The sequence below is a fragment of the Chrysemys picta genome, chromosome 1 (assembly GCF_011386835.1).
Source record: "Chrysemys picta bellii isolate R12L10 chromosome 1, ASM1138683v2, whole genome shotgun sequence".
Classification (NCBI taxonomy): Eukaryota; Metazoa; Chordata; order Testudines; family Emydidae; genus Chrysemys; species Chrysemys picta.
The window spans coordinates 307,635,048-307,657,670 of NC_088791.1; the positions used below are offsets into that span (position 1 = coordinate 307,635,048).

Sequence of the window (22,623 nt, forward strand, 5' to 3'; positions counted from 1 at the left end):
AATACATGGCTCCAGAGTGGCTAGGCAGCCCAAAGCGGGTCCCTTGCCCAATGACCCATGGCCCTTCTTGCCTGGTGCCAGGGAGCCGTGCTTTCTTGCCTTCTTTTTGGGCACCGGTGATGGGGAACGGTGCCGGGCGGAGCCCTGTGCCGGTGGCGCACTGAGGCCAAGGTACTCGGCGAGTCCTGACGGGACGGCACGGAAGCCGGACAAAGGGCTGACTCCATGAGGAGAGCCCGTAAATGAATATCCTGCTCTGAGGCGGGGCCAAAAGTTTTTACAAATACAGCACTTATCTCTCACGTATGATTCCCCCAAGCACTTGAGGCAGCTGCTATGGGAGTCACTTACAGGCATAGGCCTGTTACAGTCCGTGCAGGGCTTAAACCCGGGAGACTGGGGCATGCCCCACCTGGGACAAAGTCCCCGCTGGGACTCTAACTTTTAACTACTAACTACACTTAACAACTACTTAATACTAATTACTATAAACAAACTATTTACAAGGGTCGAAGTCAGTAAAAACAAAAACCACTAGCCCTGGCTATGCAAGGAAAGGTGCTCCGACTAACTACCATGGGCGGTAAGAAGGAACTGAGAGGCCGTAGGGCCAGCGGCGCCTGATATACCGACGCGTGAGTGTAGCACTCAAGGGGGCGCTACTGCCGACTCTATGGATACCACTAAGGCAAAAAGCTCCGATGACCACGCACACACCTAGAATGGAATTGACGTGAACAAGCACTCGAAGAACTCTATTTTCCATAAAATTCATATAAACAAAAAATCCTCAAATCAGCCCTAAATTTGCTACTGCAAACCTGAAATTCTCAACCACAATGAACATGCTTCTGAAAGCAATCTCTCCCATTCTTTATTCTAAAGACAGTATTTTATATACCTAATTCCTCACATTCAACTAATTCTTGGCTGAGTAGTTGGCAATTTGGTATTAAGCATTTTTGCCCAGGATACTGGGTCAATACCCCTTGCATGCATATTGAGTAAAAATGAATTTGGTAAAAGTCTATTATTACTGGGGTAAGTAGATTGGCCACTACGGCAAGGTATCTGTTTAAGGATTGATCCAAGGAGATAAAATACAGACCCTAAGAAATCAATTTTAGTAATGGGAATATCAGAGGCTCACAATGAGGGCTCAACTGAGACCACTTTGCATACAGCCACAGACTGTCTGAGCAGGTTCAAAGTGAGTGGACCCATGTTTAGGAGGGAAGATAGTTCCTATGCAGCATTATGTGAGCTATCAGTTGTTGTGGAACCATTGCAAGTTCCAGCGGAGACAGCAATGATAGATGGTGTGGAAAACAGTACCTTATAGAAGCCAGATGCTATTGCCCCCAGCTTCACATAATCAGTTTCTTAAGAAAATGACATCGTTCTTAGATAAAGAGGAAAATGGTGCAGTCCCAGCCTGATTGGCCCCCTCTAGAAAATGAAAAATATTTTCAGGGGCTGTGGTTGCATTGCCTGGGGAAGAAGGATTTGAACACTGGTTGGAACATACTACCAAAATGCTACAGGGATGGCAGGTACCAGATGCTGAAAAGCGAAAGCGTCTGGGGGGTCCCCGCATTATATGTGGTGCACTTGTTGAATATCAACAGACCTAATTTTAGTGTATTTGATTGTCTGAGAGCTCAATTGTACTTTTGAGGGAATGGAAGGTGCTGAGGACCTCTATTTTTAAGGTTCGTAATACCAACCATCAAAGGAGCGAGTCTCAGCTTATATACAGGGGCTGGAAAAAATGTTACAGTGAGCCCTGGGGAAGGGAGCAGTGTCTCCTGAGCAAATGGACCATAGTAGGCTATCCCAAATTTTAAAGAAGTACATTATATAATGAGCTGATCCTACCCAAACTTCAATTCAGGGAGCAGCAAGAGAGTCCTCCTGGCTACACTCAGCTGATCAAGGATATCCAAGAGGAAGAGTAATGACAAGCTGCCTCCTCCAGCCCCGTTTCCCACCATCCCCCGGCTCCGCTGCTTCCCCCCTGTTGCCCCTAGCTCCCTTCTGCAGTCTCACACACCAGGCTCACCCTGTTCCTTGCCTCTTGACCACGGTTCCTGGTAATGCCAGCCCTGCTGAGGCCCAGAGCAGGAGCCCCTCGGCTAGACTGGGTGTAAGGGGGGGGCGGCTGAAGCCCGGAGCCTGCTGCCAGAGCCCCAAGGCTGAAGCAGGGGTGGGGGGAGCTGAAGCTCACCCCTGGAGTCCCACAACTGAAGCCCGGGAGGAGGGGGGCGCAAGATAGGGTGAAGGCCACCGCTGGAGCCTCCGGTTGAACCAGGGGAGGGGAGCTGAAGCCCACCCCTGGAGTCCCGTGGCTAAAGGTGGGAGGGGCCTGAACCCCTCCCCTGGAGTCTGAACCCCTCCCCTGGAGCCTTTGGACACTGCAGGGAGGGGCCACTGCTTTGCCCTCTTCCCCATCTCTGCCCAGGAGGCGGTCATGGCCACAGGAAAATGCCATGGTGGCCACAGGCAGCCATGGTGGTCACATTTTAGAAACACTGGATTAAGGGGAGGTACTCCAGACCCATAGAACAGAAACATGACAATCCCTTGGAACCTTTTGAAGACAGATGGGACGAGAAATGTGAAAAAGCCTTCAGTTAGCTTATTGTTTAACCCATGCTCCAGTCCTCATATTTGCTGACCTAAATAAACATTTTATCTTACACATAGATGCCTGCTTGGAAGGTTTGAGAGCAGTCATGTACCAGGAAAGTGAGAGCAAACAGAAACCTGTGGCCTTTGTGAGTCATGGACTCTCTGATAGAGAGACTTGCTATCCTATCCACAAGTTAAGTATTTCTGGCCTTTAAATGGCCTGTCACAGAAAAAAATTGTGATTATCTATATGAGGCTCAATTTCAGGTATGGAGTGACAACAATCCCTTGATATAAAAATAAGTGCTAAACTGGATGCTACAGGAAAAGATGCATAGCCATATTGGCTTGTTACGAGTTCAGCCACCAAAACGAATCAGGGAGAAGTAACAGATGCAAGCACATGGAACCCACGAACTCCTGAGATAACTGTGATCCCCCTCCGATGGTGTGAGGGCTATTTGCAATACAAAGTGGTCAGGACCATTTTCTTAAGGATGTATAGCAGAAAATCTAGGTCTGCCTCCTGAAAGCGTGCCATCAGCCTTTGTGAACTAAATGGCATTGGAACAATCTCCTTTGCCTAGTCTAAATGCTGATTGGCAAGAAGCTCAAATGCAGGATAACGACATCTGTGGCATCCTACTGACTAAAAAGAGAGGACAAACTCCAGACCACATTGTTCCAGCCCAGTATAGCTAAATTTCTATTAAGGGAATGGCAGAAGTAAAAACTGATTAATGGGATAGGATACTAAATAACCAAAGACCTTTTACAAAAATGACTAGAGTTACCAGAAAAGTACAGAGCACTAGCTCGGACAGCACTGCACAATGACTTCTGACATTTAGGACTTGAGAAAACCTTGAACATTGTACAAAGTAGATTTTATTTGCCCTGAATGGTGTATGACCTTCATAGGAAATGGGATCATGTGCCCAGTGTATACAGAGGAAAACCTTACCCACCACAGTGGCATACCTGGAAAATATCACCAGCAGCAACCCACTGGAGCTAGCATGCATTGATTTTCTGTCTCTGGAAATGGACCAAAAGAATGTTGCCAACACCTTGGTCATGACATACCATTTTACATAATATGCACAAGCCTGTCCAATCAGGGATCCCAAGGCTACTACAGTGGCCATAGTGTTATGGAAAAAATATTTTTCATGTATGGCTTCCCAGCTCAGATACTCTCTGACCAAGGACAGGATTTTGCAAGTCACTTTTTAAAGGTAAGAACCACTGCTCTAGACTACTCGGATGTGGGGTCAGGGATCCAACTCCAGTCCTTGATAAGTGATCCTGGCCCAACTCTGGGTCTTCGAAGTGCTTTGCTCAGTTATATAAAAGGCAACGAGCACAGGCAGCCTAATGGGCTTAATCTTGATGCAAAGAGGTTTGTGCCAGCATCTGTTTCATCTGAGCCCTCAGTTTAACAGACTCTGAATGTTGGACCTGACCACTTGGAGGAAGACATGGTTACTCACCCTGTGCAGTAACTGGTTGTTCAAGATGTGTGTCCCTATGGGTGCTCCACTATAGGTGCGTTGTGTCCCCTGTACCTTTGATCAGAGATTTCTCATGAGCACCCAGGGATGTTCATACCAGCAAGCTGGTGGTTATGGCCATCTCTCACGAGTGATACCAATCTCCTCAGAGATGTCCGGAAAAGAGCCTTTATAGGAATGGAGAATATAGCCTTGCACAGATATTTAGGAGACCAAGGCAAGATCTTCATCAGAATCCTCCTCTTCCTAATCACTCTAGTGGTGGAGCACCAGAAGAAACATGAGGTGAAACAGTCTGTACCAGGCAAATGTCCAAAGATTGGAAGTCCTTGGTACCAGGAGTACATTGGAGCCAAGCAAAGGTGAGTCGGGAGTCTCAGATACAGCAAGGTTTCAGAGAAAGCGAAACTCCTGCAGTAACAAGTGTGTTGTTGATACCGTGTCCATGGCATGCACCAAAGAGATAGTGGTTGAGGGAGTTGACAGTACCATGGATCTCGACTATTCCAAGGGGAGTTCAGTCAGAGCCCGAATTGGCTTCTTCAGGACTAAGTGAGAAGAGATAGAGCTTTTCTTGCTGCCTCACTTCACTGACAGTACCAATGACCTCTCAGAGCCAGAGACTTTACAGTCTTTGGGCTTGACAGTGCCCTCAGTACCTGAAGAACCAGCAACCTTGTGGGTACCGGGTCAGAGAGCAATGGGTGCAGAAGTGGCTGGAGTCATCAGAGACCACGACTTCTTTGGAGTAGATTCCCTACCTGCAGCACTCAAGGGACAGTCTTTGGGGGACTTACTGGAGGAAGAGTGGGTCTTCCTCTTAGATGCCCCCGAAGAGTGCAGTTCGTAGACAGTGGACTTACTCAGAGACTGAAGTAGAGGGCCAGGGTCAGAGGCTGGGTGCAGCAAACTCCCCATCATGAAGAATCAAAATTTGATCTCCCTGTTTTTTCTGGCTCAAGATTTTAATGCCAGGCGGAAGTTTCACTTTTGGGAAATATGAGATTCCCCGAGGCAACAGGTGCACTGGGCATGTCTGTCATTCACCAGGATTGCCTCCCAGTACAACAGGAAACATTCAAAACTGGGCAAACCAGGCAGTAGTTTTCTCCCCTCCTGGGAGTTTTGTCTAAAAAGGTATTAAGAAGAAAGCTATATAATTTTTTTTCAAATTAAGTTGTTGGGTTTTTTCAAATCTACTACAGCTAAAGCTGCTACTAAGTGCTAAGTACTAAATACTACTAAAAACAACTATAACCACTAAAAGAGCTAAGGGGACAGAGTTAATGTTACACTCAATACAGACAACTGCTAAAGCTCCATCTCAGGCCAAGGTGGTTGAGAGGGAACTAAGGCCAGTTCACCCATATAGTGCTCTATAACAACAGCACAGAGCATGAGACTGAGTAACATGCATGCACAGGCCGAACGGATGCTGCTATGAGAAATCTTCAATCAAAGGAGCAGGGGGTGCAAGCACACCGAGAGTGGAGCACCCACAGAGACATTACTTGAACAAGGAGTGAAGGATCCCAATAACTTACTGTTAGATGATACTGATAGTGATATGGAGGGTGTTCTAAATACTTTGATACCTTCAGTACCAGAACACTAGGACAAGGGTGTTCCTGTCTGAAATAAGCTCCGGGGAGCCTTCTCCCACAATAGCCTAGGGCAGTGGTTATCAACCTATTTACCATTGTGGGCTGGATATGCAGCTCTTTGTGTGTTATGTGTGCCACTTCCACACAATATATATATATATATATATATATATATATATACACACACACACACACACACACACACACTACCTGTATGGCCCTGAGGATGTCACATGGGTCACAGCTGTGTACGGACTGGGCCGCAAGCGGCTCGTGTGTTGAGAATCACTGTCCTAGGAAGTGGCTGAGACTGTACCAGTAGTGCCTAGTAAATAGAAGTGAGCAGGTTATTCGGCCATTAAAGCATCTAACCTATATTGCTTCAGGAGTTATGGTGAAGAACCCATTCATATAGCCCACAGGTTTGTGGTAGCATTGTGGAGCATGTTCCTACCTGGTGAAAGGGTGATGGGAAAGGTTAAATGTGTGCAATTGTATTATGAAATCTGTGTAATTACATGTTGTACTCCTGGTGGAATTCTGCGCCAAGAAATTAAAAATACTGCAACAAAAATGTGCACAATATTTTAAAATTCTGCGTATGTTATTTGTCAAAATAACACCATATAATCACACCAGTTTCAATTATTTTTATTTAAAAATACCAGTCAGCAAGTATGTCTGTAACAATACAGACAACAAAAAAGATCCAGGAAATGTTTTTTGACAAATAGATTCCTTACCAGACATATGAATACAGAACTCTGAGTAATAACTCATTTAAACTACACTACAGAACCGTATTTCCCACACCCCTCAGAAGCAGTGCAAAGGCTGGAGGAGTCAAGGGTAATGGAGGAGCTGAGGGAGAGGGAAGTAAATTGCTGAGAAAGTGCCTGAGTGTGAACTTGGACAGTTGTTGGGTATCGATGGGAAAAGTATGGAACAGGTTTTTTTGGGGGGTCGGGGAGGGTTTGTTAGGGAGCTTCCCCCATGCAGACCCTGGCTGACCTCTAGTCTCTCCCATTCAGTCAGGCACATCTGCCCCGGTCCCCATGTGTTCCTGCACCCCCATGTGTCCTTGCACCCCCTGTCCACGTGTCCCTCCACCCCACTCAGATACCCACTCCCCCCATCCCTATGTGGCTCTGTACCCCCTCCCCCATCCACACGTGTGTCTGTGCCCCCACCCAGCCTCTCCCTCCATGTCCCTGTACCCCCTCCCCGTCCCCGTGTGTCTCTGCACCTCCCTTCCCCCCGTGGCCCTGTGCCTCCACTCCCATTCAGCCCCTGCCCCAGTTTGCCCTCCCCCACTAGCTCTGATGAGATCCTGTCTGGCCCTCCCAAGCACCCCATGATGTCTGTCCCCCCATAGCCCCTGTCTCTTGACCTGGTCTGCTGTGAAGAAAGCACTGCAGGCTCTCTTTTCCCTTGCTGGCAGGGAGTTGCTGCTCTGTTCTATCGCCACAGTGCCCTCTGGTGGGCAAAAGGCGGAACTGCAGCAACATTTCAGCAGCAGCTTTTTTTTTTTTGCGCAAAAAAAAAAATCTGTGGGGCTCATTAATTAAGCGCATGCGCAGTATTGCAAAATTCCCCCAGAAGTAATGTTGAAAACGTGTAATTATACATTGATTTCATCTGCGTGGACTGCAAATTTCTGGATGGGAGGCAAGTGAAAGCCCAGCAGACAGAAGCGTATAAGAAAAGGGAGGTAACTGGGTGAACTGGAGAGCAAGGGAAGTCCACTGGGCAAGGCAGTACCTCATTTAAATATGAACTGTATTCTTTTCTGTCATCTGCTGGAGCGCAAGGGAAGTTGACTGACCAAGGAAGTAATTCGCTTACATATTAGCTGTGGCTAATTTGAAGACACTGGCATATAATTCGCCTACATTATGTACTTGGAGCCAAAATTTTGGAGATTAACCTGTTGGGAACCACCTGGGTTTGGGGTCACACTGGTGAAGACTGATGTTTGCCAAGCCTGGGTAAGAGGCCCTAGGTAAAGCCTAAGTTCAAGGGGAGAGAGACTGCACATTCCTGGCTTGTTAGTGGAAATATTCCTCCGGGCAGTAGGTATTCTACTGTGTCCCTTAGAATTAGATCACTGATCCCTTTGCTCCTAAAACAGATGAGCTAAGAGCTGCAGTTGCCTTACGTAGAGAGAGCTCAACAATGGTGTGACGGGTTGAATCACAGAAACCCCCTTGGGAGCTGCCACCCGATGTGCAAAGACTACCCCTGCTTCTGTTTTCCCTGCCAGCTCAGGACTCCAGCACCCTGTCTTGCTGAGCCAGACACTCCCGTCTGGCTCCAGACACAGATCCAGGGTCTGAATCACTTGTCCCAAAGCTGCAAGTTACCTGAAAACAGCGTACAGAAGTGCGCTTGTCTTTAGCACTCAGATGCTCAACTCCCAATGGGGTCTAAACCCAAATAAATCCGTTTTACCCTGCATAAAGCTTATGCAGGGCAAACTCATAAATTGTTCGCCCTCTATAACACTGATAGAGAGATATGCACAGTTGTTTGTTCCCCCAGGTATTAATACATACTCTGAGTAAATTACTAAATAAAAAGTGATTTTATTAAATACAGACAGTAGGATTTAAGTGGTTCAAAGTAGTAACAGACAGAGCAAAGTAAGTCACCAAGCAAAATAAAATAAAATGCGCAAATCTATGCCTAATCAAACTAAATACAGATAATCTCACCCTCAGAGATGTTTCAGTAAGTTTTTCTCAGACTGGACACCTTCCAGGCCTGGGCACAATTCTTTCCCCTGGTACAGCTCTTGTTGCAGCTCAGGTGGTAGCTAGGGGATTCTTCATGATGGCTTCTCTCCCTCTCTGTTCTCTTCCCCCCTTTATATATCTTTTGCATAAGGCGGGAACTCTTTGTCTCTCTGGGTTTCCACCCCCCCTCACTGGAAAAGCACCAGGTTAAAGATGGATTCCAGTTCAGGTGACATGATCACATGTCACTGCAAGACTTCATTACTCACTTGCCAGCACACACATATACAGGAAGACTCACAGGTAAATACAGCCATCTGCAGACAATGGGAGTCATCAAGATTCCAAACCATCATTAATGGTCCACACTTTACACAATTACAATAGGCCCTCAGAGTTACATTTTATATTTCTAGTTTTAGATAGAAGAGTGGTACATTTATACAAATCGGATGATCACACTCAGTAGATTATAAGCTTTGTAATGATACCTTACAAGAGACCTTTTGCATGAGGCATATCCCAGTTACTTACATTCACTTATTACCGTATTTTCTCTAAAACTATCTCAGTTACATTATATTGACTTATTATCAAGTTTTTATAAAACCATATAGACTGCACAACGTCACAAATGGTTCCAGTAACCTGGCCAGGGGCAAGTAGAAGACAGAGCCCAGTTGCAGTTCCAGTCACCTGGCCAGCAGTGAGTAAAGTGGCAGCTTGGCCCACCAACAACCTCCAGCAGGAAAAAGCAGATAGAGCAGTTGTGAGGACTATAGCAGGGGTCGGCAACCTACAGCATGCATGCCAGACACGGCACGCGAGCCGATTCTGAGTGGCACGCTGCAGCCCACCGAGAGGAGGAGGAGGAGGGGTGGAGGGGCCGGAATGCACCACGCTGTGGGAAGAAGGGGGAGGGGGAAGCTTGGCTGCCACAGGATCAAGCTTCCCTTCTCCCCCGCTTCTTCACACAACGTGGTGCATTCCGGCCCCTCCTCCTTCCAGAGGAGCAGAGCCGAGCCGTAGAGCAGGCAGAGAGAGGTAGGGCCGGGCCTGGGGGAAGGGGGTGGAACAGGTCATATCCCTCCCAGCCCCCTGCCATGAGCCGCTCAGGGCAGGGGGCTGGGAGCACCCCCACGAGCCGAGCACCCCAGTCTTCTGCCCTGCACCTCCCCACCCCAACACGCACCCATCCCTCTGCCCTGACCTCGAGTTGCCCAACACCCAGCCTTGTGCCCTGCACCTCCACACATCCCAGCCCTTTGCCCTGACCTCGAGTCCCCCCCCCACACTCAGCCCTCTGCCCTGAACCCCCCCACACCCAGCCTTCTGCCCTGACCTCAAGTCCCCACACAACACCCAGCCCTCAGCCCTGAACCCCCCACCCAGCGGGCTGAGCAGGCTGGCGACGTAAGATCAGCATTTTAATTTAATTTTAAATCAAGGTTTTCAAAATGTTTAAGAAGCTTCTTTACTTTACATACAACAATAGTTTAGTTATATAATATACACTTAGAGAGAGATCCCTTCTAAAAAAACCATTAAAATGTATTACCGGCACACGAAACCTTAAATTAAAGTGAATAAATGAAGACTCGGCACACCACTTCTGAAAGGTTGCCTACCCCTGGACTATAGTAAAGCAGAGGAGTTTCCAGTCTACACAGGCCTAAAGATTCTGGTGAGATCTCCTTGTCCTAGCTGCTGAAATTATTACAGCAGGAAAGGTGATAAAGACCCAAAGCTGCCCAAGAAACAGGGACCTTGATTTTCCTGTAAAAAGCAACAGAGGGTCCTGTGGCACCTTTGAGACTAACAGAAGTATTGGGAGCATAAGCTTTCGTGGGAAAGAACCTCACTTCTTCAGATGCAAGACTTGGAGGTAAGAACCTGCACCTCCACACCCCCCAGCCCTCTGCCCTGACCTCGAGTCCCCCCCCCCCCCCCCCAACACCCAACCCTCTGCCCTGAACCCCCCGGCCCCCAGCCTTGTGCCCTGCACCTCCACACATCCCAGCCCTTTGCCCTGACCTCGAGTCCCTCCCCACACTCAGCCCTCTACCCTGAACCCTCCCACACCCAGCCTTCTGCCCTGACCTCAAGTCCCCACACAACACCCAGCCCTCGGCCCTGAACCCCCCACCCAGCTTTCGTGGGTAAGTGAGGTTCTTACCCACGAAAGCTTATGCTCCCAATACTTCTGTTAGTCTCAAAGGTGCCACAGGACCCTCTGTTGCTTTTTACAGATTCAGACTAACATGGCTACCCCTCTGATACTTGATTTTCCTGTAACTCCTGGACCCTTGAACTATGAATGGGGAAGTTGGGAGGCAGGAAAACTGCACCAGCCACTCAGGTCTCAATCATAAGCGCCGAGTTTCTAGACGTGCTCCCCTCGGCTCCGTCCAGGCCCTGCCCCCACTCCATCCTTTCCCCCAATACCTCACCTTCACCCTGCTTCTTCCCATCCCCACTCAGCCCCTGCCCCACCTCTTCCCGTCCCGCCTCCTCCCTGCCCAGTTCCGCCCCCTCCCCTGACATGCTGCGCCCTTGCTCCTCCCCGCACAGCATCTCCTGAAACTGCAAAACACTGGGAGGAGGGGGATGTACTGATCGGCGGGGTCCACCGGGGGCGCAGGAGGCACTGTGGGGAGGGAGAGCCGTTGATAGGGGGCTGCCGGTGGGTGCTCAGCACCCACCATTTTTTTCCCCATGGGTGCACCAGCCCCAGAGCGCCTACAGGCTCCATTATTCAGGACTGTGATTTCTGCACACCGAAGTAGCAGGTGTTAAATTGCAATGTTTGTCCCAGTTCAGCCTGACCTTTTCCTTTCTTTCCCCTAATAGAGTTCCTTTCTTTAAACCTCTCTTGAATGTGCTTGCGAGCAGGTACAGATTTGCCTATCAAAGATGCCCAGCATTGTTCCCAGGTCACTGGGTGGGGGCTCAAGCCATAGTTAAGCCAACTGTAGAGAACCCCCTAGTAAGAAAGACCAGTCCTTGTTGCTCCCGACACCATTGGCAGGAGGATTACAGGCACTATTAATTTTCTTAAAATCCATTTTCCTAGACTCAGAATCCAAGAATGTGTGTCATAAATATTTGGCTTTGGTCTTCTGTTATGCCATAGCAAATCAATGAGCAAAAGCAGTAACAGCAAGTTTTGTTTCATACCTTTGTATTTACAACAGTAATAGGTTTGGCATGAGAACAATACCAGTTCTTTTTCAGCAGCTTCCCAAGAACTTGGTGACTGAGCACTGCTTCAAGACACTAAGGACACCAACCTGAAGACGACACCCAGCATCACCTTCATAACAGACTGTAAAGAACTCCAGCCCATTAGAGCCTCTTATTTGAGGCCACAAATATGCTGTAATTTGATGAGATTCAATCAAACAAAAAACTCTAGCTCTTAACACCCACAAACATTAGGAGAATAAAGGAGGACTCAAAGATTATCTAAATTTTGTGCTTTGAGCTTATATCTAACTTGAAGTACCAGATACTCCCCGTACACCTCAAAATTTACCCCCACTTTTCACACGCTCCAATATCCTGGCCATAAAAAGAAAGATATGAATACCAAATAGTGCATTTATTAAAGATAGCATACTACAAAGAACACTTCACCACATTTTAATACCATGCAAATCACTGATCTTAAGGGTAGTACATAAAATGGAAGTTACTGGAAATATTTAAACATACTATATGTTAATTCACAAATAATTTTACAATAGTGAACCACCAATAGGAAGTGTTTCTAAAAGGATTCTGTGATAGGAGGCCTGGAGGCCTTGTGGCCCTGTATCACCCCCACCCCAGGAAAGAGCAATATACACATCTCCAAGGTGCCCAGAGTGGCTGTGTGGGACACAGCCAACGAGAGGGGTTGCAGGGACCAGCCAGTCAGGGCCCAGAAGGCTCACATAAAAAGGAGCTGAAAGGGCTGGATAGATCCTTGCAGGGACCAGGGGAGCTAGAGGTGCTCCTGGCTGGCTGCAGTGGCTAAGGCAGGTAGTTGCTGTCAGGGAGCGGGAAAACGAGGGTATAGTTTCTGGATGGCTACCAAGACTCAATTATGGGGAAGTGGCCCAGGGAAATGTAATTAGTTAAAGGGACATGGCATGTGGCTGCTACTTAGAGGGCTGGGACCTGGAGTAGTGGGTGGGCCGGAGTCTCAACCCCCACTCCAAACAGCTATTGGGGAAGTGGCTTTGCCCTGAGAGAAGAGAGTTTAGACAGGCCCAGGGAAGGGACTGTACGTGGACCTGTTACGGCCCCCCCTGGAAGGGGGCTGAACTGAGACTGACCCAGCTGGAGAGCTGGGGTCACAGAACTAAAGGGCAGGTGAAGAGCCTCCAGGGATGAAGCCCTGGGGGGGGTCTGTTCCATCCAGAGCAGGCACCTTCACACATAAACTGACCAACGAGTGTATTGAAATAGGACCTGTTGGTCAGACTGAGGACCAGAGCCCGCGGAGAGCTAAAGAGACATTGCCAACAGAGGGGTACCGTGATGGGCCCAGTCGGATTGTTAAAGGACTGAGCCCGGGGAGGCTGTAGGACTTTTTGGACTTACACCCCAGAAAGAGTTTGTTTGTTTGCAAACAAATTGTGTGTGTGAGTTAGTGGGACAGCTGAGTCACCAAAGACCCGCCTGACAAGCCCAGCAACTCACAGGGGTCACTGTGAGCCTAGAAATTGAGAAACTGCAGGAACGCACACACTCGACCAGGGTCGCTTGTGAGAGATGGGTGCCACCCCATTACAGATTCACTATCATGGTTAAGCATAATCTAAGCATAACTGTACTTTAACATTACTAGTAAAGCAGCTATAAGTAAACAGAAAATAAGCATTACACAAGATCACTGACAGAACATGAGGATATATACATTTCAATATGGGACTACTATAGCTTTGACTAAGAAGAATTTGTTTACTTACCTATGTTTATTTTATTTGATTTTCCACTTTTTTCAGACTCCTGTTTTAAGAAAAAAAAAAACCATGAGGATGCCGACAAAAATCCTAATGTTTGCATACAGAGATCTAAATAATGAAGTGTTCAGCAGGTTCTATCTGAATTCTTAGCATGTTTTAACACACTCTAGGATAAAAAAAACCTAACAAGTTTTTCAACCCTCAGGGACAGCTATAGAATAAGGACATTTTCTACATGGTCATACAATGACTGAAGCAAGGTATTTGCATATTTAAAGAATTACTGAAAAGCATTATATAATGCTTATTTCTTACAAATCTATACAAATTATAAAGGAATTTGTTATTACTGTAAGCATTTTACTTTTTTTTAAATGTCCTTCGTGGATACCAATTGTGACTAAACATATAAAAAGGTACAAAATACAGAAAAATCATAGCAAATTCAGGAACACCTCATTCATATGTGATCAGCTACCACAGGTCTATTGAGATAAACAAGGTGGATGAGGTAATACCTTTTATTGGACCAATTTCTGTTGGTGAGAGAGAGAGAACCTTTCAAGCCACAGAGCCCCTTTTCAGGTCTGGGGAAGGTACTTCCAGCATCACAGGATAATGCAAGGTGGAACAGAGGGTTTAGCTTAAATAGTTAGCACATATTGTAAGGGAACATTCAAAGTAAAGTGGTCCGTTAACACCTCTGCAGTCATAGGACAAAAAGAGGGGTTTAGTGGATTACAGATTGTTGTAATAACCCATAAATTAAGTGTGTCTGTTCAGTGAATGATTTTTAGGGTCTATGAGAGTAATGAATTTAAGCTCCCAGGCTTGTCTTTTGAAAGCGTTATGTAAATTTCCTTTGAGGAGGAGGACGGATAGGTCAGATATAGTGATCGCTCTGTGAAAAAACAATGAGGAGTCCTTGTGGCACGTTAGAGGCTAACAAATTTATTTGGGCATAAACTTTCGTGGGATATAATCCACTTCATCAGGTGCATGGAGTGGAAAATATGGTAAGCAGGTATAAATATACAGCACATGACAAGATAGGAGTTGCCTTACCAAGTCAGGGGTCAGTGCTGACGAGGCCAATTCAATTAGGGTGGAAGTGACCCATTCCCAACAGTTGACAAGAAGGGGTGAATATCAACAGAGGGAAAATTATTTTTTGTAGTGACCCAGCCACTCCCAGTCTTTATTCAGGCTTAATTTGATGGTGTCAAGTTTGCAAATTAATTCCAGTTCTGCAGTTTCTTGTTGAAGTCTGTTTTTGAAGAAGTTTTTTTTGTTGAAGAATTACGACTTTTAAGTCTGTTATTGAATGTCCAGGGAGATTGAAGTGCTCTCCTACTGGTTTTTGAACGTTACAATTCTTGATGTCTGATTTGTGTCTGTGATGTACCCCTCTGGTGTTATCTGGACCGGTGATCTGCTAGGCCTCTACAATCCTTGCCTCTGGGAGCCAGCCTTACCCTGCTCTGCTGTGAGAACCCCCACTCTTAGGCTGATCATGCACAGCCTCTGGCATGTAAGCTGCTCCCAGCTACTTGCAAGCGAATGACACTAGCCAATATCTCTGGTCCCAGAAACAACCCTAGGAACCTCCGTCTTGCAGTGTCCGGTTATGCCCACTGGACGCTGCAAACTTACATAAGTTAGTCAATTTAACAAAGAAATTGATATGTACCAGGCTTGTTATTCCAAGGGGAGCCTCGGACACACTTCAAACCAAAACACACTGCTTCAGGTAGAATAAACAAACAAATTTATTAACTATAAAGATAGATCTTAAGTGATTATAAGTCAAAGTATAGCAAGTCAGATTTGGTCAATGAAATAAAAGCAAAAGGCATTCTAAGCTGATCTTAACACTTTCAATGTCCTTACAATCTTAGGTGTTTCTCACCACAGGCTGGCTGGTTACTTTTCAGTCAGGCTCTCCCCTTTGATCAGCGCTTCAGTCGCTTGGTGGCAGTGGTGTCTGTAGATGTAGGTGGAAGAGAGAGAGCATGGCAAAATGTCTCTCCCTTTTATCATATCCTTTCTTTCCTCTTGGCTTTGCCCCCTTCCCCTGCTTCAGAGTCAGGTGAGCATTACCTCATCAGAGTCCCAAACTGCCAAAAGGAAGGGGTTGACTCCCTTGAGGGTCTAACAGATTCTTTTGTTGCTGCCTAAGCCAGTGTCCATTGTTCCTGTGAGGCTGGGTTGGGTTTGTCCCATCCATGCCCTGACAAGGTGTGAACTGCCTCTCTGCTCTTGGCGAGTTTTTGCATGGGCTTGCTTTAAGACATGAGGAGACATTTTCAGACTCATAACTATATACATGAAATTATAACCTATAACCTTACTATAACATTACTGTAACAATTACTATAACATCACTCTAACAACCATGCTCAGTGCATTATGAACCTTCTGAAGACACCCAACATGACAAACTTTGCATTGGATACCACACAATCATTTTATAAAGATGAACATGGGGGTGTAGGATGTTCCCCCGAGCTACAGAGCGTCACAGTGTCCATTTATTCTTTTGCATAGAGACCGTCCAGTTTGGCCAATGTACATGGCAGAGGGGCATTGCTGGCACATGAAAAGTGTTCACTCACAAGTGACGTGGTGTTTTTGTCATATTTTCCTGTGTAATTTGAGGGTATAGTAATTATCTGATTTCACCCACATAGTTGGTGATACCCACAGGGGCATTTAGTGCACTGGATATGGTACACCACATGTTGTGATAGGCATGTATAGAACCCATGGATCTTGAAAGGTGTGTTGAATATTGCAGCAGATGAGATAGGAGTGCAGGTTTTGAATCCATGCATCTGAAGAAGTGAGGTTTTTATCCACGAAAGCTTATGCCCAAATAAATCTGTTAGTCTTTAAGGTGCCACCAGACTCCTTGTTGGTTTTGAATCTGTTGATCTGGCAGGGTCTAATGCCGCTTTGAGTTAGAATCATAGAAGATTAGGGTTGGAAGAGACCTCAGGAGGTCATCTAGTCCAACCCCCTACTCAAAGCAGGACCAACCCCAACTAAATCATCCCAGCCAGGGCTTTGTCAAGCCAGGCCTTAAAAACCTCTAAGGATGGAGATTCCACCACCTCCCTAGGTAACCCATTCCAGTGCGTCACTACCCTCCTAGTGAAATAGTTTTTCCTAATATCCAAACTAGACCTCCTTCACTGCAACTTGAGACCATTGCTCCTTGTTCTATCATGTGTCACCACTGAGAACAGCCTAGCTCCATCCTCTTTGGAACCCCCCCTTCAGGTATTTGAAGGCTGCTATCAAATTCCCGCCCCCCACTCTTCTCTTCTGCAGACTAAATAACCCCAATTTCGTCAGCCTCTCCTCATAAACCATGTGCCACAGCCCCCTAATCATTTTCATTGCCCTCTGCTGGACTCCAATTTGTCCACCTCCTTTCTGTAGTGGGGGGCCCAAAACTGGATGCAATGCTCCAGATGTGGCCTCACCAGAGCTAAATAGAGAGGAATAATCACTTCCCTCAATCTGCGGGCAATGCTCCTACTAATGCAGCCCAATGTGCCGTTAGCCTTCTTGGCAACAAGGACACACTGTTGACTCATATCCTGCTTCTTCTCCAGTTGATGTGTCTTGATCTGTGAGAAGCCTACCTCAACAACTATGTGGGTGAAACCAGACAATCACTATGCTCTCGAATGAACTCTCATAGGAAAATAAGACAAAAACACCACATCACTGGTTGGTGAACACTTTTCAGAGAGCGATCACTCTATATCTGACATATGAGTCCTCATCTTCAAAGAAAACTTACACCGCACTTTCAAAAGATGAGCCTGGGAGCTTATGTACTCTGACAGACACTAAAAATCATGGACTGAACAGAAACACTGAATTTATGGGTTATTACAAAAATCTGTAATCCACTAAACCCCTCTTTTTGTCTTATGACTGTGGAGGTGTTAACGGACCACTTTACCTCGAATGTTCCCTTACAATATGTGCTAACTACTTAAACTAAACCCTCTGTTCCACCTTGCCTTGTGCTGTGATGCTGGAAATACCTTACCCAGACCTGAAGAAGAGTTTTATGTAAGCTCAAAAAATTGTCTCTCTCACCAACAGAAGCTGGTCCAATGAAATATATTACCTCACTCACCTTGTCTCTCTAATATCCTGGGACTGACACAGCTATAACTACATTGCATATTGAGATAAACAACATTCTTAAAGAAAACCCCTAAATCCAAGTTACACCACAGAGTTCAAAGAAATACAAAAAGGCTGCTGCAGCTGCCCAAATAAATCCCCATAATTTCATGTTATCATACACATTTTTGATGGAATTTTAGCTGCATGCTTAGAAACAGAGTAGTGACATTACAGCATCACCGAGGAAACCAAGACGTAAGTTCTAAAAATATCTGGGGAGCTTATTCAACTGATTCTGAACAAGTTGAAGATTGATTCAAAAGAGTGTGTGCTTGAGCTCAGCTGGCTGATAGAGACTAGGGGCTTGTCTACACTGGTAATTTACAGCGCTGCAACTTTCTCACTCAGAGGTGTGAAAAAACACCCGCCTGAGAGCAACAAGTTTCAGCGCTGTAACATGCCAGTCTAGACAGTGCACCAGCGCTGGTAGCTACGCCCCTCATGGAGGTGGTTTTTTTTAAAGAGCGCTCTGCCGCGACCACACAAGCCACGTTAAAGCGCTGCCGCAGCAACGCTTTAGTGTTGCCAGTGTAGACTAGCCTAAGTTTAATAGCAGCTTGGGCTTCCTACAAAAGTTCTAAAAAGAAAAAAGTCCCAGTTGGCACAGTTTCTCACTGATAGCACCTCTTCGATGCCTCAGTTTCCCCACAAGTAAAATCAAGATAAATATCTATTTCACAGAGATAGAATAAGGTTTAACTGTTTATAAAGTGTTTTGAGATGCTCAGATGGAACGGACTAAGTACACAAGTACTGTTTATTTATTGTAAAATAGTGACCTTATTTTTAATTCCCCTACCATTGTGTCTGTTAATTCCTGACTATAAATAGCCCCCCCGCAACATTCTTTATCTTTTTTCATTTTATTTTTGGGGAATTTTGTTTTATCCACAGAGGGAAGGGAGACGTGTCAGGTCCTGCCCCTTGGGGAATGGGAGGCTCTGAGGGTGAGAGGTGAGGGATTGCAAAGCGAGGGGTGGCCAGACCGAAGCTGAGCAGCACTGCAACCTTGTGTATGGAGTTCACCAACTCCTGAAGTGGGGAGCAAGGCCAAGCCTCACGGGACAATAGCCACAGGAGCTATCACTGCGGGGTAAGTTTTTCATTTTAATTCTTTGTATACATTGATTTAAATTGTATTTAGTGTTATTTTGCATGTGCAAAAACCTCGGGCTCTGACTATAAATCCCTTTTCTCCTTCCCATTATCTCCATCTAATTCTTTGTTGATTTGTTGGGGATCTCTCCCTCAATCCGACCCCACCTTTCATACCCACATATGAGTTACAGTAACCAAGCCTGGAAATCACACATGTATGAAAGCTGTGTCTGAGAGAATGAGACGCAAACTGGGCTGGTAGTCCAAAGCTTGGCCTACATTATAGAGTTAGGTCAACTTAAGGCAGCTTGCGTCAATCTAATTCTGAACGTTTCTACGCTACAACTTTGCTCCCACTGATGTAAATTGCCCACTACACCAACCTAATAACTCCACCTCCACGAGAGGCATAGCACTTAGCTTGATGTAGTTAGAGCAACGCATTGTCTGTGTAGAGACTACGTTATTTACACAGCCAGAAGCCAGACACTCTGGGGCAGGGCTGCTCCAGCTGTCAGTGCCCCACAGTACTCCACACAGTTAAGTTAGTGGAAGCACTCCTGGTGAGGACACACAACACTGACAGCGGGGGCATAGCGTGGTCATGAACCACTGCAGTAATTACTGCAGTGGCTGTACGTCAACCTAACTTATCTTGACTTCATTTTGTAGTCAAGACAAGGCGTCAGTCTAGTTTCCAGAAAACAGGTATCCACATTGTAAAACACACCTTCACAACTGTCACCCTCAGTAACAGTGTCAGCAAAGTAGTCAAGGGCAGAATAGCCATGAAGAGTAGGCCACTGACTTTTGAAGACAGACCTTCCACGCAGACATATGATGCACACATAACCTTGCTCTCCGACACAGCTGTCAGAGAGCATCTGGAGGAGACACTTACCCTTTCTGGACATACAGCCCTCAGACTCAAAATAATTTGTAAAAACAAACAGGGCAAAACCTGATATCAGTTGGTTGTTCTTTTTAAAAATTAAAATTAACACTAACATTATGCATTTGATTTGTTAGTTTGATCTATAAACATAATAAAAAGAGCAGTCATCTAATTCTCTGGGCATCCTTAACTGTTTTTTTAAAAATACACTAAAATAAGCAGACCCAACAATTCCCCCAGATCAACTCAAATACACAGCCTCAACATAAATATAACAAATTAATCAACCACACACAAAATCCCCACAGTCCAACACCTAGCATACCCAACACATTTCATAAGCCAAGGAGAAAGACAGGCCTTGCACATGAACATAAACAAAACAGAAGTTGGATTTCATTTGTAATCCATAATGCTTCTATCCTGGACGTGTCCTCTCAGCCTACCAATAAGCCATCCTCTAACTCTCTCAGATATTCTACACTACAGCTGGGAGGGGGATTTCCGGTGCAAGTAGACAGACTCACTCTAGCTAGCTCACCTTAAACTAGCATGCTAAAAATAGCAGTGTGGACATTGCAGCACTGGCAGCAGCTCAAGCTAGCCACCCAACCATGCTAACTTGAGGTGAGCTGGCACAAATTTGTCTACCTGCACTGGGAATCACCCCTCTCAGCTACAATGAGACATACCCTCAGGTGCCCTCCATAATGGGAGCAATATTGGTCTTTGTAGCCTCTTCTCTGACCTTGAGTTAGCCCTCATCCACAATGTTAAAAGAAAAGCCAGTTGAGGAATTTTCTCTAAAGAGTAAGTTCTTTCAGGGGTCACAGACAGATAGTGGTTGCTTATTATCAATTGATAGAACAGTATGTCATTTTAAGTACAGGAATGTCCTCCAAAACTGCCAGGTAATTCAAGTTTTTACTGGTGAGCACACAGGGTTATATGGTGAAGCTTGGCACAGTTGTCACTTGTGCCATTTCTGTTCTATAAATAGAGGATTACAGTCTACAGAATTCTCAAGAGAGCACTTTTATAGGGATTAAATTAATTTGAGTGAAGTTTTTGGAATTCTAACTTAATGGGAAGAACTTCATAATAAGCATGACAAGCAAAGAGCATACTCTGGAAAGTGACAGAAGCAAGATTTCCATTGTTTCTTTTAGTTCTACGTTTGACTGAGAAGTTACATTGGAAGTAGCCAAACAAAAAAGCAACTGATGGTAATGAAAATATGACGACTTAGCTTTCATACCAGAATGCATGTATGTCAGTACATCAAAAGTTTGTGGTTCAGAAATCTGAATTTATTAAGATTAATGCTGGAGTAGCAATTTTATATCCAGCAAAAATTAAGATTTATAAATATATTAATGAGCTCTTTGACTGTGATGATGCCAAGAGATTACTGGATGCAAATTCTTCAAATGATTAAGAATAAAAGGTAGATATTGCTCACAGAGTCTATTCCTGACTAATTAGCTTTTGGTTCTGATTTGTTTTGTTTTTTTAAACCCAAACCCTAGCAATTTTGTTATTCAACTAAATGGAGGCAGGGATGGCTTTACCTGAACTTAAGAGTTACATATGTGGTGCTCTCACAACGTAAAAATTAGATATGCAAGTTTTATTTGCACAGTGGCATGCACAGAAATATGTCAGATATAATTTAGCAGAAAGGCACCCATTTGCTCCTCAAGTTATTCTATATTATTCAAAATCAACAAAGAAGTAAAACTTAACACTTCCTATCCCCACTAACCAAGCAGGTGTATGGACATACACACATATAAAATGAAGACTGGGAGAAGCTCTGTGTTGATAGTGTTAAGTGTTCAAAATTTAGTCAGATAACTTTGTGAACTGGGATAGCTCAGTGGTTTAAGCATTGGCCTGTTAAACCCAGGGTTATGAGTTCAATCCTTGAGGGGGCCACTTAGGGATCTGGGGCAAAATCAGTACTTAGTCCTGCTAGTGAAGGCAGGGGGCTGGATTCGATGACCTTTCGGGGTCCTTTCCAGTTCTATGAGACAGGTATATCTCCATATATTATTATATTATAACTGCTAACTACTAAAAATAAAATTTTAAATATAGATTAAGGTTTTTACTCTACATTTAAATGAGTACTGGAAAGGAAAAACGTTTCTGTCCTCCAATTACTTAATACGATAATTTTATTTATAGAGTGACTCCTTGTCATGCCAAAGCACACTGCTTACTGTACAAAAAAACCTACCTAAACATGTGATAATGAAAGACTTTAACTGACATAATCAACTGGCAAGACAGAAGAGGAAGACAGAGTAGGAAAGCAGCTACCACAATATGTGATCAGTACCACAAAATGGAAGAATTTTACAGTTGCAGGTCTCAGCAATGCAGATTTGGGGACTTCCATAGGCCAATTTATAATTGTATATATACTAAATTTATGTCTAAGTTGTAAAACAAATTTTACAAGATTTCTGTTAGAAAAATGGATGTGTTAAATAAAATAAAGCTATAACTCTTAAAATACAAATATCAAAATATATTAGATCCAGTTTAAGAAAGGGACTGAAATGAATAAAATCAATATAGGACTAGCTGTGGTCATTCTAAGAAAACTTTGGGTGGGAAAAGCTGTAAGATAGAGGCTCTAGAAAAGTGGTATTACTAAAGATGTGCTAGGTGCCCCAGAGAAAATAAGACAGCATTAGGTCCTGGCTCCAATGAAGTCAATGACAAAGCTCTCACTGAGTTCAAAGGGGTCAGAATTTTACCCACAGTTTCTGCCCCAAAGATTTTATAATTTAGACAGTACATTACTGCTGGGACAGAATTAGAATTTACTACCTGTGATACCAGTTGCTCAATCTGTTCCTTTGCATCTTCAGCAGCTACACTTATAGTCAAAGCTGGAGGGAAAAAAAGCAAAAAAAAATATTTTTTCAAAATACAGTAGTTGATCATCACATTGGACAAAGTTCTATCTATATA

At 45.0% G+C, this 22,623-nt stretch overlaps 1 protein-coding gene across 11 annotated transcripts in view; it reads right to left on the minus strand.

The window, feature by feature from the left end:
- Positions 1-22,623, minus strand: part of B3GLCT (beta 3-glucosyltransferase) — a 127,587-nt gene that overhangs the window by 97,839 nt on the left and 7,125 nt on the right. For all 11 annotated transcript variants that reach the window (XM_065581356.1, XM_065581353.1, XM_042842825.2 and 8 more), the window contains exons 2-3: positions 22,480-22,541; positions 13,440-13,479 (exon numbers count right to left, since the gene is read on the minus strand). In XM_065581356.1, the coding sequence (XP_065437428.1) occupies positions 13,440-13,479; positions 22,480-22,541 (102 nt within the window). The remainder of the gene's footprint in view (positions 1-13,439; positions 13,480-22,479; positions 22,542-22,623) is intronic.